The sequence below is a fragment of the Diorhabda carinulata genome, chromosome 3 (genome assembly GCF_026250575.1).
Source record: "Diorhabda carinulata isolate Delta chromosome 3, icDioCari1.1, whole genome shotgun sequence".
Lineage (NCBI taxonomy): Eukaryota > Metazoa > Arthropoda > Insecta > Coleoptera > Chrysomelidae > Diorhabda > Diorhabda carinulata.
In genome coordinates this window covers 23,392,638-23,410,694 of record NC_079462.1, presented here as the reverse complement: position 1 = coordinate 23,410,694, position 18,057 = coordinate 23,392,638, and the positions used below count along the sequence as shown (strand labels likewise).

Genomic DNA, 18,057 nt, shown 5'->3' with positions numbered 1-18,057 from the left:
GTTTACTTTAGCTTGATGAAATTAACCTATATATTATTTTAAATTAAATCTCCCGAATTTTACGAAACAGGCTACTTTGGAAAGATAGTAGCAATGATGATTCATCTCATACTCTAATTATTTTTTTTTCTTTTGCAATTAATCTCTTAAAATTTGTATAATTTTGAAAGTACACGTGGAAGCTTCAAACAAAACTATACTTTGACTTTTGACTGACACATTCTTCCCGGCAAATGTCAGTTCGCTCGTTTTTGATTGGTTAAAATTGTTACCCCAGTGCAGCCAACGCAAATTTTTCAGCAAAAAGCTCCAGTTGGCCAACGGATGGTTGCAAATTTGTTATAATGCGGAACCGATGTTTATCATCGGTGGAGTTTCGACCGGCGGTTGAACAAAACTTTTATAATACCGACCTTAATTAAAACCTAGATCTACCCTACAATTTCGAATTGAAAAACAATCAAGACAGCGGTTTCCAAAGGGGAACCTTGCTCTGAAAAAGGAAAATACGGTTGCATCGGATGAACAACAATAGGAGAGTATTACGCATTACTGCTTAATAAGTGAGGGAGAAATGAAAGTGATTTTGCAATAATTGTCATGACTGAAATTTATGAATTGCACTTCGAATTGGTTAACCACCCACCGTATTCGCCAGATCTGATCCCAGCGGCTTTTTTCTGTTTCCTAACCTTAAAGTTTCACTTATTTGGAGGAATTAAAAAGGAGAAAAAAAAGGCGTGTAGACTTAAAATGAGACTATGCATTAAAATAAAACTTATTAAGAACAAAAAGTTTTTGTTTCTTCGTTAGGCTGGAAACTTTTCAGTAAACCCGCATAATCGAATGAATAATTTATTAAATAAATTTTTGAACACATTTTAAGAATGCAGCACGCTGAACTTCGACGGAAAGATTTCAAAATAAAAAAAAAATTTTTACAATTATATTTATTCAAAAACCAGTAATATAACTTACAAATTAAAAACAACCTTCAGTACATTTAAATAAAAAACAGTTCCAAAAATACGAGCTTAATTGCTCTTGCCACCCTGAATAACCATAGATATAAAACTTAAGGTGGAAAATAGTTATTTCCAAAACTTCAACCAAATTTCAATTGTCAGCAAAGTGAAGCGAAAAGGTTGAATCCAAAAATATAATACTAATTATAAGAAACACTTTACCACACTTGTCGATGTAAAAATTTGATCTACAAATAATTAATTAACAAACAGTTTTCTAGACCATTGTCAAAAAACTTTCATTACATTTTATCTATGAGTATTTTCTGATTAAGTTGTGTGGTACTGTAAAATGTTGTCTGATATTTTGATTTTGTAGTTACGCCATTATTCAAGATTCAACATTCCGTCACAGGCAATAAACCGATTAACTTTGTGACAAAGAAAATGATTGTGGCATTACGCAAAATATTATGTTAGTAAAACGAGAAATGACAGCAGTCGAGAAAAAAAAAACGAGAAAAACATACAAACGTTAAATAAATATCTAAAATGAAAAAATTTTAAAAAGTAAACGAATGAAGAAACCGGGTAACTTGCCTGTATCTTTTCTATTTGAACTGTGGTTGTTAATCATGTTCTTGGCCACACTCACAACAAAATCGGAATAAATCACGTTTGAAAAAAAAAGTAATCTAAAGCTGTTATCATATTACTGAATAGAAATTTTAAAAAACTATATAATACGTACGAAATATGATAAACTATATGTATATAGTACCTTGAAGGTAGCGAATATCAGTTTAGAATAATGATATAGGTTAAGCAGAGGAACAAGAGTGTTTACTTAATGTACACGTACTGGCGTACACCAGAAAGATTAATAATTGATTGTTACAGATATTTTTTTAAATCTACCCAGATCGCACACTAGACTTTCGTGTCATTAATTATTGCCAAAAACTTTTATTTCATTTTAATTTTTTCTCTCTGATATTACTTTCTTTCTAATAAGTTAAACTTTTTTTAAAATATCAAATGAAATTATGATAATCTGGCGGCATTTTTTATACTGATAAATATGGGTATTTTATTAAGTTTTATCAAGCGCCATAACAAATAATATTTGTCAAAATACCTGTACTTTGTTGAAAATTGGATAGATACAGTTAAATATACAAAATATCAGTCGTCGATAAGTGAAAAGTATAAAATCAGCATGAATATAAATGACAACCAAACTTTTAGATAAACCGTTTTGTATCGTTAGAAAAAAATCAAGTTACCAGCCATTATACACAACGGAGAGAATAAGTTTTTTTTTCAATTCGTCTTATTCCATTTACATAATAGTAAGTACATTGTTTATAAACCGCAAATAAAATCTTGAAATTGCATTAGTAAAACTAGGCTACCAAATTTTTACAAAATATTGGTTATAAGGCGTTTGATTTTAGAAAAAAATGTAGTACCTTAGTCGCCACTTCGACTAAGATACTTTCATAAGGCTGCAACTTTTTTTATATGTTATTTAATATATTTAAAGTAGAAAAAGCAACTTCTGGCAGGGTTAGCGAGGTTGCAACAATATCCAGTGCATATTGCATATTGCAAAGTTTTTATTTAAAAAAATGTATCTTCACAAATCTGGTTTTCGAGTACATTTTTAATTAGACAATTTTAGGTATAAAAAAAATTTGCCATATGATTTGCTCGGTTGCAAGTATCTGTAAAATGGATCGAAAGTTGCTAAGACGGGTAGTACAGTATTTTCATCACAAAAGTTTACCGACCAGTAGACTTCACCAAAGAATTGAAAAATATAAATTTTAAAGAAGCTTTCGTCGCATTTCTAATTGAAAATTGGAGTTCTGATGACATTATTGGAAATACCAAAATAAATACAAATTATTTCCATTGGAATAATTATGTAGTAGAAAATAATTCCATTATATCTGCAATTTATAGAATTTAGACCAGGAAGATGCTGACACAAAAATCGTGTATCGAAAAGTCATATCGAGAATGATGATGATACCAATATATTGATAAAAGCATCTGATACAGATATCTTCATGATAATCGATGCCAAGTTTTAAATATGGTGTTGGAAATAAAAGAAGAGTTATCAACATATCAGATCTATAAAATCATTTAGGACAACTACTATCATCAAGCTCACCGGCATTTCATGCACTGACGGGTTGCGATGTCAATCGTTCATTTTTCAGAAGAGCAAAAAAAACCTTTCGAAACCCTTAAGAAATCCATACCAAATTAAAAAGCATTAATAGATACTGGAAATGCTCATATCATCGGACGTAGTAATGAGATATTTAAAACAATCGAAAAATTCATTTGTCAAATTTATATGGTCATAGCAGACAATTTCGATGAAGCCCGATACTTCAAATTCATCTCAACATACAATTCAAATGATGAAAATGAACCTTTTATTAAAAAATATGTCAATTATGATGCATCCAATTTACCACCCTGTGAATCAAAATTAAAGAAGCAACTTTTAGCAAATATTAGACGCAATACCAATCTGAAATGTCCTACAACATTGAAATCAGACGATTATGGACAGCTAATAGAGGAAGAAAAGTATACATTTCAATGGTAAGATGGAAATATTGCACCATCATCAATATATGACGTTTTATTAAAATCCAATTAGACACAACTACTTCAGGTGGGGAATTTTTAACATTAATGAATAATAAAGTGTATGAACATTTATTCGTAATATCACGTATTTATAAGAATTTCTTTTCTAGAGAGCGAAGAAAATGTAGAGGACGACGAGGTAATTTCGAGGTACGAGATTATTTCTAATGAAGAGGAAGACGAATGAAAAATTTTTTTCTCAAGTATTATAATCAAATAATTAATCTTTTGTAATTGAAGAAAATATATATAAAATTACCTGTATCATCATACTTTGTTATAAAGGCATAACTTTACAAAATATTTTCTTTAGGAATTAGATTAGGAAGATCGTACCATCCATCTTAGCAACTTTCGATGCATTTTACAGATACTTGCAACCGAGCAAATCATCTGGCAATTTTTTATACTCAAAATTGTCTAATTAAAAATATAATCAAAATCCAGATTTGTGAAGATACATTTTTTTAAGATTTTTTAACTTTAAATATATAACATAACATATGGAAAAAATTTCAGCCTTGTAAAAATACCTTAGTCGAAGTGGCGACCAGCTGTTAGACTATTAATAAAAACTCTATTAACAGTTCAATTTGAAGACTTGTTGAATTATAGTCTACAACATTGTGAAATCTATCATGGTTCAACATGACTGCAGCAGCATAACCCTCCTCCGGTGACGTACGGTTTTACAAATAGACAAAATAGTTATCTGTTGATTGCGTTTAGAAGAAAATGTCCCTTCAAAGACCGCTCTATATTTGATTTTTCCTATTGATGTCGTATGAAGAATGGTCGAATTAGTGGAACACGTAGAAAGGTTGCTCCAGGTAAGTGGTTCACAAACGTGCAACTCTGCACTAGATTATTGAAGGAAGTGAAAATAATATTTTTGAAGACGATAAGGAAAAATGAGACAGTTGCCTTCATAATATGTGAATACTTTAAATCGTCTTGTTCCATCTAGTATTTTTGAATTGAAAGCAAATTTTAGTTAAAAATCTAAGAAAAATATCATGATCTTATCATAAATGAATGATGTTAACTAAGTCGACAAAGGCAGTGGAAAACCTGTAATTATTTTTGAATACAGTCACATGAAAATTGGAGTTAGACATGGTGGCCCATTTGCCAGCAAAGTACAAAGTGATAAGAAATCCTGAAGAGAAATTTTCTAACAAAACTCATAATCTAATGGAAACCATAAAAGGAAGAGAGATTGATCAGACCTATAAGAACAAAAATAAAATAAATAATGAAAATACCAACGAAAGAGTCGCGACGACATTCCAATCAAAACAAAATCGCCAAGAATAAAAACTTTTGTAGGTTATGTAATAAGTTTCTTTGTGTGGAGCATTCGACAATAGTTTTAGTTATCTCATCTATCGACTTGTGTTTAGTGTAGATTTGTTTTATAATCGATAAAACTTATTACATGTAACTTTTTTAATCCTACGAGATTATGCAAGAACCAATGTCACCCATTATGTGATTTCTTATCCCGTCAACTGAGGAGGGTTAAATAATGGTAGGTAAACACGAGTTGATTCTAACGAGATACCCAACAAAATCAAGTTGCTATTTATTTAATTTGGTGTATTATTAACATTAGTATTATGATAAAAATGTTATAAGAAGAACAAATAAAAACGTAGAAGTAAATCGATTTGTAGGCAATTATTAATGGCACAACAAAGTTTTTGTTGTCTTGTTGCTATAGAGAAATTAATGTTTTTATTTAAATATTGCGATCTGCGAAGATTCGATACATCAAAATATTTCTATCAAAACTTGTTAAATGCCACAGCTCAACAGGCGGGAGGATTTCGGATCAGGATGATAACACTGCAGATTCTTAAAACGATTGAGAGATAAGGATGGGACTTTAGGACACCTAGGGTTCTCGAATGATTTCAACATCTACAATAAAAAATGGAAAAAGGTTATTATCAAGCATATTCAATGGATGCTTACAGCGTCCTTTCAATTGGATGAAGAGAAGAAAAAATAAATATTTCTCATCTATGCTATTATAACACACCATTAATAATATCAGATAATCTATGTGCCTAGCTTGAATACAGAGCTTAGCGATTAATTATTGTTAATACCTTATCACTAAAAAAATCTTTGGAAAGAGATAACAATTATTAATATTTTCAAAAATGTATACACTTTTCTCTCTTAATTCGTTTAATATGACAGGACTAAGACACAGTTAATTTATTCGTTTTTAGCGCGAAACTAACGATTAACCAACACATTTGTAGCACATTATTTCTATAATGAAAAAAAAAAATGATTAATTGACTTTTTGCGAAAGTGATTATGTGAAAATAAATTATCTATTCGAACGTCACTAGATAATAAGTCTTAATTGCTCGGCACTCTTAAATGCGGTTTATTAATGTAAGGCCGAGCGCCCACCAAAGTAACGTGACGTGTGGCGTGGCAAGTGAAGTAGCAAGTAGCATGCATCTAAAACGCTATTTTGTATCAAAACAATGTAATTAATAGATTTAACGCCAAATAAAGTGATACGACTGTGATATGACAAACTACATGTTACTTCGGTGTCATTCAAATGCAGCATGTTCCATTTTTTGCCACGTGTTACGTGTTTTTACCGACTAGAGTGACAAGTTTTCTTTTCATAATTTTCTAAGTTAAAAATGAAAGACGATCCAGATTTTAACATACATTTTGTTGGTGTGATTGAAGAACAGAATTTTTTGATTCTTTTTCCAGTATGGATGAACCCAATACTGTCTTTTTTTATTATTTGCGTTATTAACATTAGATTAAATTTACTAAAGCCAAAAAACTTTCGTCATCCGATGAAGAAGAAGACATATTGATAACTGGTGTTACTAGTTTCCTAGTTTCTAGATACATAGGTAGGCGTTGTGTCACACCATTCGTCATTTTGTTGTTACGTGTTTGCTATATCACTTGCCATGCCACACGTCACATTACTTTGGTGGGCGCTCGGCCTTAGTGTTACAACACTAAAAACTAATTTATTGCAATATTCAAGGTAAAAGTGTAGGAACTTCTACTCGTATAGTACATTGCAATTTGTTTTTCCATTTACTGAATACGGCAACTACTTTTTTACCAAGGGCAGATGTCATTTGATAAGCCGATCAGGAGTTTTAGCTTGCAACTTTTGAAGTCATTAGGTAAGCTGTTAGGTTGCGGTTAGTTCGACCGAACACGGCAATATCTCATATCGCGATATTTTTCATTCAATTATTTTTGAATAACAAAAATCTAACTTAAAACATGTATAATGAGCTTAGCAAATCATATGTAATAATATATTTTTAGTCAAATAATTTTAACAATTTATAATTCAACATCTAAATGGAATTGTGAATTAGAAACTCATTTGTTAACCTATATTTTTGAGCATTTGAGCTTTTTTTATAATCTTCAAACTTTATTTCCGTTTCCAAAAGTAAAATGTTTATCTAAATAACTAGGATTATGGAATAAACTTTTTATTGTATACTCATTTTATTCGCTCAAGAAAATTGAACGATGATGTGTGAAAATTTTTGCTCCCTAAAAATCCCAATAAATAATCAATGTGCATTTTCAAGAAAAGAATCAAACTTTGTAATAATGCACATTTAAATTTTGAGAAATGTGTTGGTTTACCGTAAAAACAGAGCGCTGTAACTCAAAAACAAATAATGTGTACTTGAAAGAAAATGTCCCTGTGTTTTTTTTTTCTATAAATATCGGCGGTTAAAAGGGATTAAAATTATGATATGTCGTCCATTCACACATATATATTGAATTAACATTTGTACTTTCAAATGACTATAAAAAGTGGATTCAGAAAATAATAATGAATCACGGCTAATATACAAAAAATACACAAAATTTTGGTTAGGTTAGGTTAGGAGTAAGGGTTTCTATATCCCAAAGTATAAGCATAAATTTATAAACTAAAAATATTGTTGAATAATTTGATGAATGAATAAAAAAAGAAGTGGGGGTGAATGAGAAAAATAAACGAAAAAAAATATTCGCGCGATATGTTAAAGGAATAGAAAAAAGACGATTTAGAAAAATAAACGACCGGATCATCTTTTCTGATAACAAGTGGGGAAGTTAGATTACTAGTCCAGTCAAATTAGACCAAAAAAGTGAAGCTACATAAATTCCCACCAAGCGGAAATCAGTAAAATTGTTTAAAATATAATTAAAAATAAATTCTGAAATTTCCCCGTGTATAGAAAAGATTTTATTCCAAGGTCAAAGATCAAAAAAAAGAGTTGATGGTGTAGATAATTTGATGATCCACAATTTTTTATGATAAAACTTACAGTTTTGCTGAAAATCGCGAAAAATTCATTTTTTGACCTTTGACCTTGAACAAATTTTTTTCCGTACAATTTTATAATTTTATTTTTAATTATATTTGAAACAATTTTACTGATTCTCAGCTTAGAATTTATATAACTTCGAATGTCTAAATTAACCGGACTAATACAATTTGATAAATACATATCTTTTGAATATTAATTTTTAGTGATTCATTAGTTTCTAAATCCATAAAAGTGTCTAATTGAAGCCACATTTGGGACATTGCATTATTTCAATTTTTTTGTATTATATTAACCCACACAGCTTTAAAATGTCTCAAAAAAATAAAATCGGAATAAAAAATATATTTATATATAATATATATGGCAAGTACACTTCCTACCTTTTAATATCTTATTGCTTAAATATATCTTGCATAAAAATATTTAAAATCATAGGCTTTTATATTATTTCTCGTTATAATCAAAAACTTAAGCCCACCTTAAGAAATGAGATGAGACATACAAAAGAGATTTCATAAATAAATGGAGTTAATGTCTCTCGTATGTCCCATATTAATTGAAGTATTATATTCGTGCAAAACATTAAAAATAAACTGAAAAAAAAAACAAGCGTAAATTAAAAAAAAAAGATAATTTGTAAATATGATATTCTTGAAAAATATATCAAAAACGATTTAATAAAAAAATATTCGCGAAATATATTAAATATAAAAATTTTTAATATAATTTGGAAATTACAGTGTTGTCAATTCGCAATCATCTATATTTTTTAAATAAAACTATGTCAAAAAATACTGCCCTAGAAGCAAGCAAAATTTACATATTTTGTTCTTATAATTTGGAGATTCATCCTACATTTAAAATCTAATACTTTCTAAACCGTTTACCAATAATTTGGAACATTCTAAAACGCCTTTTTTGTACAATGATTGTTTCTTTTTTTCTTAGAAGATATCAAATTTGTGAATTGACCCACTGTATGATTCTAAATAGTTGCCTTGATGTATTTACTTGATTATCATTTTAGAATTAAAATATACCAAGTCTAGAAAATGGAATTAAATGCAAAGTATAGGTGGAACAATTGCATATTGTTAATTTTAATGTAAAAAATTTATGTATTTTCGAAAGAATAATAAAGATAATTTTTTCAACTGTTAAATTTCTATTTAATGCAAATCGATACTGATTTCAAAGATATTTGGGAAAAATTGTAATTTCACTTTCACTAATAATTTTTAACTTTAAATGACCAAATTTTATCAACAGAGAACAGGATCACGAGAGATCTTCTCATATTTAGAACAATTCATATTCAGCCTCTGACGAACATACAATTTTTATTTTTATTAAGCGACGAAATCTTCATAAATATTCCAAAACACATTGGTCCAAGACCAAGATACCATTTTGACATAGTTAATGTTATTAAACCATTAAAATACCTAATACTAAGCAATACCAGTAGAAAACTGGTAACTGATACCATTATGCAGTTTAGTGTAAACTGCATAATACACAAAATATCATCTACAGTTACTATGAACTTTCTAGTGTGAAAAATGACCACATCCCATCGCTGTTGACAAGCTTGAAAACACACATTAAAAGATCTGCCAATTTGCCACTCACACAACATCCCCATATAATTTTTGAATTCTACTCCTTGTAAACTAAAAATTGGAAAACTTTACCACTTTACTTTTTCTATTATACACCATAAGCTTTTTGTTTTTGATCAATCTATTTATTAAAATAACTTTGTTTTTTTTGTGTTCATATATCCAAGAAATTTCCAAATATATTTTGTGTTAAATTATGATATATCGAAAGATACTTTGTAGGGTTTTAGTAAATACAAAAGAGGTATCAAGAGAGGCGCTATTTCCATCGCCTCACCAATTTTAAATTATCAAATATTTTCCTGGGTCTGTTTTCAACTCTTCTACTTACGGGCCTCCATTCAGTTGTTTTTCTTAATTCTTCTTAAAAATATCCATATTATATAATTTGAGAAGCTTGGGATCAAACATTAAAATGTCTGCCAAGTTGTCACTCACATAACATCTCCATGTAATTTTCTAATCCCGATCAATACTAGCCAAAATTTCCACCTTACATCCAAAATTCCTTGTAATCAAAAATATAATTGTTAAACTTTTGAAATCTGAACATAGACTGATCCAAATATGAAGATTCAATTTGAGCTTTCTATCATAGATAATTATTTATATCATTTTCCAATCAAATTGTATAAAGGAATAAAAAAATGATAATCGATTAAGATACATCTATAGGCAAAAATTTTTCTTCCGTGCAAGCAAAAATAATAGTTCGCTTAATTGTACTTTTTTTAGAATTATTTTGTGCCGTTTTGAAGCACTAAAGGTTGTAAATGTTAAGAAAACGCTCCCGAAGGTTACCTTTTTAGGCCTATCTGTGAACTGTCGCATACGTGAATAGTTTTAGAAAATCTTCGTTTATTAACTGTGTATGAAAGAAAATTCCTATTATTTAAAAGGTAATATAATTTGATTATATACCTTTCAAATGATGTTTTTTATTAGATTTGTTTGGTCAAAAGCCAATTCCAAATGAACATATTCAAGTATAAAGTGTTCGCAGAATTGCCTATTTTATCTAACTTGCCTTAGCTATAATGAAGAAACATTAAAAAGGTACCACGATTTTCTTAGATAGGAGATAAGGAAATATATTTCACAACCTTTATGGTCTGAAACTGGTGATTATTAAAAGCCTAAGGGCTTTCTACAGAACATCAATATATTTTCTTTTTTATATATTTTTTTTCTTTTCTTTTATGTTTATTTAAGTAACAATCTCCAATATTCTGAGCACAAATACACTTGACATAAAAATCTGGCGTATTTGTGTAAAATCTTGCCAAGTACGTTTTAAAAGTACCCCATATTTTTAGATATGATCTTAAATTGAATGAGTATTATTAATGATAACGATAATTTAGACCAACAATATATACAATCAGGTCTCTTTAAGTAGCTAAAAAATTGGATAAAACAACTACAACACTCTACCATTTCTATAATATACCACACCAGTTTTATATTATTCCATTTATTTTTAGAATTAATTTGGTTTCTTTGTGTTCGCAAATTAAAAAATTTCCATATCAACAAAATATTAAATGGAATTAGTGGTAACTTTATTTTCGTCTTAAATTATTATATATCTGTTGATTTTTCGTTTTCGTAAATGCAAAAGAAGTATCCAGAAAGTCGCTTTTTCCATTTCCTCGCCAACTTTAAATTATTGAATATTTTCATCTCTTCTACTTATGGGACTCCAGTTACATTCTCAACTCATCTCGTTTTCGCATTTTTTTAGAAAATATCCATAGCACATATCTTTCCTTACTTCATTAACTTTCAAGCAATTTAAATAATCCCTTGTTTGGAAATAATATACTTTATTCGAAGACTATATTTTGCCATAAACTATGAAAGAAATATGAAAACCTTATGTGTAACTTCTTACCACATTCAACTACTCCTAACATATATTTCACGTCGTTACAAATACCCATCCAATTTATTTCCTTTCAATATATATATAAGATACATAAGAATAGAATATATTTAATTTAAACAGGTACTTTTAAAATACTTATTGGCCTAAAAATATTCACCTTCAATATAATTATCCTAAATATTCTAATTCTAAGGAAAAAACCGATAAAAATAATACAAAAAAACAAATAAAACATTTTTCGCAGCATTTAATAAAATGCTGCTAAATGGAATGACTGAATTCCTCACTCCAATACTGACTGAAAATACTTATTGCTAATGAATATTGGTGAAAACAGTATAATGTATTATAATATATTTATATACAATGTGAATCAAATTAGGTGTTTGCAATAGAATACATTTGAGATAATCGTCAGTTTTGCACAAAATACACAAAACTATGTCAGTAGCTATGTGTGGAAATTTACATCAAGACCGGTATTCTCAGGTCCTCGCTTGGAGCGATATCGTTGAATGCGAGGGGATCAAAATTCATTGTTGTCTCGATTTTCATGCCCTCTCCTCGCAATATAAACGCTCACGCCAAAGGGTAGTGCTTTATTTCACTCGCATTTGCATGTAACAGACAATTCTAACCTATCATTTTTATTGAAAATTATAATTGTATATACATCATTTATAATTGTAGTCTAGTTGAGTTGATTTGGTTAGTGGAGACTGTATTTATGTTTCATGCCTTGATTGATATTCTGATTGATTAATTTAGTTATGAATAAAATTGAACGAATATGTTAACTTCACCTTTACCTACTTCTCTGTATTTCTAGACTTCTCTTTTACAACTACTCCTTTTTTAATCGGAGTCATAATAAAAGATAATCTTATAAATAGTATAGTATACAGCTTAAAATTATACATTATAGACAATAAATTTAAAAATTAGTAAGAATTGTTTTATTTTTTATTTGGCTTTGATTTATATAAACTATTTATTAATGTTATTAATGCTTACTAAATGTTAAAATTAATTTGGTACTGGTAGTTACCAGCAAGACGTAGGTATCTCACAATCATCAGTGAGTCGACGCATTCACAAAATTACTGAGGTATTCAATAGACAGGTAATAATGGATGCATCCATAAAATTCCCCCAAACAATTCCCGAGTTAAATGATATTAGAAAAAAGTTAGGAAAAAATGACTTGTGATATATTCTCAGTTGAATATAAATTTGAAATGTTTGAGGTTCTTTTTAAAATATAATGTACTGATGTTGCTCTATTTCACAGCTTATACACTGCTACTATTAAAAAATGGTTTTAGGTTAGAATAGAATTCTTTACGTTTAATTGGCTGCACAAATACAGTACTAGAAATGATTTTGACAAAATACGCTAATATACCGATGTTGCCGTAACTAGTCGCTCGTGTTATAAATTTGCGAGCGGAAGGGCACATGAGAATCTAAAAATTCCATATTGCTACCAATCAAATCACTCCCTTTAGGGATCGCTCGCTTGTGAGAGGAGTGATTTAAGAATACCGGCCCTGACCAAATTATTCACAAATTCCAGCATAGGCATTGGAATTCATATCAAGATATCTAAGATTAAAACATTTTTATGACAATTCAATGATTGAATATTAATTAACATTATCGTTTTTTTGTGCGGAAAATACCAACGAAATAAGAGGTTAATCTCAATTTTGACGCAGAACAAGATAATAATACTCTCATATTTAGATTGTCAATATTGATATATAGAAATTTTCCACAACTTTTTACTTCTTAGAACTTATGTTTTTATAGAAAAATAGTCTTGATTTTAGGTCTCTTCTGATAGAAAATTAGTATTTGAAAAAGGTAAAAACGACGTTTCGAAATACTCAACCAAAGAAAGGATAAACATGATGGCTGCATAGTTAAAAATAGGACTTGGTCACAGAATGCATAGTTTTCTCGAATAAGGAAAATTGGAGATTGAATGACAATCCATTTCATGTCAATATCATGAATTTACTAAATAATTTGTCATTAGATTGTGTTTCATTTCACTGTTTAAATGTCCAAAAAAAGGGAAAACCAAACCTGATTCACATAGTATTATGATACTTAACATAAAACTGAGAAAAGTCAGTTTTTAGTCATGTATAAATATTATGGCAAAATTACTGGTATACGAGTATCTAAAAAACACTTGGTAAATATACTAAGACTGTGATTGTAAAAATCATCGAAAAATCTATCACATTGATAATATATATTAATTTTTTAAATTGAAAATTAACGATTTTTATTTATTTATTTGCTCATTTCTTCTTCGATAGGTCCCTGAACTCAGAATTTAAGGTAAATACTCTTCGTCACAAATTATAGTTGCACTACGACTATGAAAAATTGTCCGAAATGAATGTTTAGTGGTAATTTTAGTAAGTCGAAAAAGAAACGAACCCCAAAATCTTTAATAAACATGAGCAAATGCAACATACGAAGTATCACTTTAGCATAGCCAAAACTACCCAATGAAGTTGATGTGAAATTTATCTTAACTACGAACTAAATATTTGGTAAATAAATAAATAAAAAATACATAGTAAATATAGAACTATGTCGAATATTTGTTAAATTGTGAGATTATTCAAATCACATACAATTTTGAAGAATATAGTATCCTTAAGAAGAAACTGCTTACCTCCAAACATAAAAAAATGTTCTAAAGGAAAGAAAAGATTAATAAAAAATTTATATATATATATATATATATATAAATTTTTTATTAATCTATATATATATACTTATTAAATAAAAATATAACTCTATAATAAAATAAATGTAACAAATTGGGCCAATAGCCAAAGCTCAAAAACAAGCTTCGTGCCTTGTGGCTCATTAAAACAAATATATTGTTTAATATAAAATATAACAAAAAGTGCAACAATTTTGGAAGAGAAAGGACTAAATATAAAGGATGAGATATTGTGTAGAAAGCTACAGGAACTTACTATTTTAGTTGAAATTACTGCCAAATCTTTGTGAATAGAAAACAGTAACAAAGCCTGAACAGAACTTCAGTTACAACTAGAAAACAATAATAATTCATTTATGAATGCTAACCATATTTTTGAGTAACCTAACTCAAAAATACAGAATTTTAGGGTCGACATACAAAACAATACCTAAGTTTTAGGTACTTTTCATTAACTCATAACGTTTCAACGCCAGAGAAAAATATATAGGATGATGTATCCTATATTTTAAATAGCCAAAATAATCCCATTCGTCTTTAATACTATTTAAATATAGTAAATTGACAAATGGCAAAATTAAAATCAATTGGAATTGTCTAAAGTCATAGATCTGTTGACTCTGTCAATATTTTATTTTTCTCACAACCACCTAATTCATATTATTCTTCAATATATAGACTATATAAATACAGTCAGCACGAAATACTACTCCATTGGATGTTATAATTGAAAGCCTAGAAAATTACTATAAATTTTCTTCGAAAATGCCTAATTGCAAAATTTTTATTCTAGAAAATGTAGACTATCTACATCCTATAAAAATCATCTTAAAATCAGGTAATGTATGGTAAGCTGGATTACCATGGTAAGAACTTACTAAATTATATATTTTCTATAAAAATTGAAAACTCATTAGTCATAAATGCTTGAGCCACATGAGCTCTAGACACCTTCAAAATTAATACGAACATTCTGTGAAGCTTTTTAGTAGCCATGAAATTATTATTTTATTATTATATTCCACATGTAAATAATGAGGTGTGTAATTTTCACCTGTTGGTAAAATTTTGACATGTAGATATAATTTATCAAAAACAAATTCAAGTCTCTTTGACACTTCCAAAAGTTGTTTAACGCTATCTGAACTCGTACCTAAAACGGTACAAATACAAGCTCTAAATTTGTATAAATATATTATGAAAAGGCGGGTAAGACAGTTTCTCATCTTGGGACCAATAAATATATAGTGTATAAGATACGATTATTTTCAAATACATAAACAATCTGTTTTTTAAAATTGGAGTAATTTTTTTGGTATTTTTTCTTTATATAATTATATACATATAATTTTAAAAACCACTTGTGGCGACGCGCTACCGCCCAAAAATCGGGCGAGTATCGTGCAGCGCACAAAATAACAACAAGAGACTAAGGTCACAACTTATCCTGAAGATACTATTATCACAGGCATGGTTTACCGCGGGGTGAAGGCCCAACGCGATGATTTTTTAAAAATTTTATTCATAGTGGAGTAAAATAACACGACAATAAATTTCATTCACTGGGGTTACAGAAAATATTCCAATCTAGTTACAAGTGAATCAATAATGAAATAACCAAAATTATAGCTGATGCATTAGTTTATTACAATAGAAATAACTTTTTAATTATTATGAACATGTCAAATAAAAACATTAAATTTGTAGAAAAAATTTAAAAAACCCTAAAACAGTAGAATGAATTTATAACGTATAAAAATACCGAAATATTAATAGAAACTTTGTCATTAAGAACTCAAAAAGCATTGAAAGGTCAATAAGTATCTTAATACTTCAAATAAACTGTTATGAATTCTCAGCAGGACAGCAAATGTGAAAAAAATTGCTGTAAAAATAATATATAAATATCTTCATATGATAGTAGTTCAAATGAGCTTTATAGATTGCAGTTAAAACATGTAGAAAAAGCTGCTTATGAAGAATACTACAATATATCATTTGCAAGTTAAATTACAATATTCAAGTGGTAATACTAATAATAACTAAACAGAAATATTTCCATTGAGAACCTTATTTTTTCGATCCAATTTTACTCCACTATCAGAAGAACACACACACTCATAACTGGAATTTATATATTAATTTTTTGTGGCAACCTTCAGATTGTTACAGAATCACAAGAAGCTGTTTTAGGCTGCAACCTTAGGTCCTAACCTACATGGCACTGGTCGCCGTGCGTAGTTGCACAACGAATATACGCTATCCAACCTGAGTAATAGGTGCCAGCGTTGAAAAATTTCTTTCATTACATCAATCCGACACGTAAATTCGAATGACAGTAAATAAAGCTAACATGCAATAGATGACACGTGACATTAAAGAGAGAATATTAAACTGTCAAAGTGAATTAATGTTGGACGGAATGATGATATAATTACATTCATTTGAGAATATTGTTTTCTTTTTGAGATTAATAAAGTTAAGCTAAGCTAAGTAACCTACCATTTATCATACCCTGTAGAAATACCGAAAAAAAAGTTAATTTAGATGAATGTAATTCGAAAAGTGCGAAAATTTTCAACGCCGTTCGATAAGTTTGCATAACAATCAATCACACACTTCACTTCAGCCATACTAAAAAAACAAAAATAATATAAATCAACAACAGCGGTTATAAGGAGTTTGAAAATAAAAAAAATAATAAGAACTTCCTTGGCACATTCAATCATACAAATATAGTACCTAATTGACGTCTTAAAAATAAAAAAAATTAGGAACCACGTTTCGTCTGCCGCTAAATTAAGAACCAAATTTGGACAAGTTTGAAAAAATCGAAACTAATACAAATTTGTTTCCTGAAAATGGAAAATAAAAATAAAATCATAAAAAAACTGTAAAAAACAAGTTACTCCTAGGTGTAAATATATGCAGTGTAACTGCGCTCAATAAAAAAAAATTTCAGAAACGTCGAATAAAAACTTCTAAATCTTTCCCTTTTTGAAAATGAATGAAAAATAATTAAGCTAATTATAAAAAAAATCAGTTCAGTACTGTTTACAGCGTGAGATCAAATCTACTTGCTCTTGGATTTACAGGATGTACAGCGTATTCAGGACCAGCACGTGATGATTGTTTTTGGCGAGGGTGACTACATATCCTTCAGAAGTAATCTTCAAACCACAACATCTCGATACCTAAAAACAATTATTTATGAAATAGTATATACCAAATTGGAAAACACAAAAGAAAATATTCAACTAATTTAATGACAGATGCCAGAAAATCTCATTTTAGTGAATCAGCCTCCATTTGATTTTAATTAAATAATAGAAAAGTAGGATAATAAAAGAGTGGAGTGAGAATACAGTGAAACAGTTAATTCAATATTATAATTATACATAACATAGCGACGTTCTTTTGCAATTTACACTGGTCGATTAGATTCAGATCGTCATTAACCACCAAATCTTGAGTCTGCTAACATTATCAGCCATCACCAATACATCTTTCAGAAACATAGATCAATCGGGAATTTCTTGGCCTAAGACACCAATGTATGGATTGGAGCTATACAGAAATATGAGAAATCTGGAGCTATCGCAAGCATATCCAAGGCTTTTGTCAAAGTTTGGCATGCTAATCCAGATAAATTATGATCATACAGACTGTCATCCTCACTTATAGACTTATCCAGTTCGCTATCAATGATCACACCTCAGAAAGGTTTGAGGTCAATGCTGGTGTTCCCCGGGGTTGCATCTTGTATTCGACTCTCTCCTTAAATCAACTATCTACTTGACAAAACTGCAAACCCGAT

General features: G+C 29.1%; 1 protein-coding gene across 3 annotated transcripts in view; it reads right to left on the bottom strand.

Annotated features, from left to right (window-relative positions):
* Positions 1-935: 935 nt before the first annotated feature.
* LOC130891335 (B-box type zinc finger protein ncl-1) overlaps positions 936-18,057 on the bottom strand; it is a 28,322-nt gene continuing 11,200 nt past the window's right edge. For all 3 annotated transcript variants that reach the window (XM_057795988.1, XM_057795989.1, XM_057795987.1), the window contains exon 8: positions 936-17,434. In XM_057795988.1, the coding sequence (XP_057651971.1) occupies positions 17,330-17,434 (105 nt within the window). In that variant the 3' untranslated portion in view covers positions 936-17,329. The remainder of the gene's footprint in view (positions 17,435-18,057) is intronic.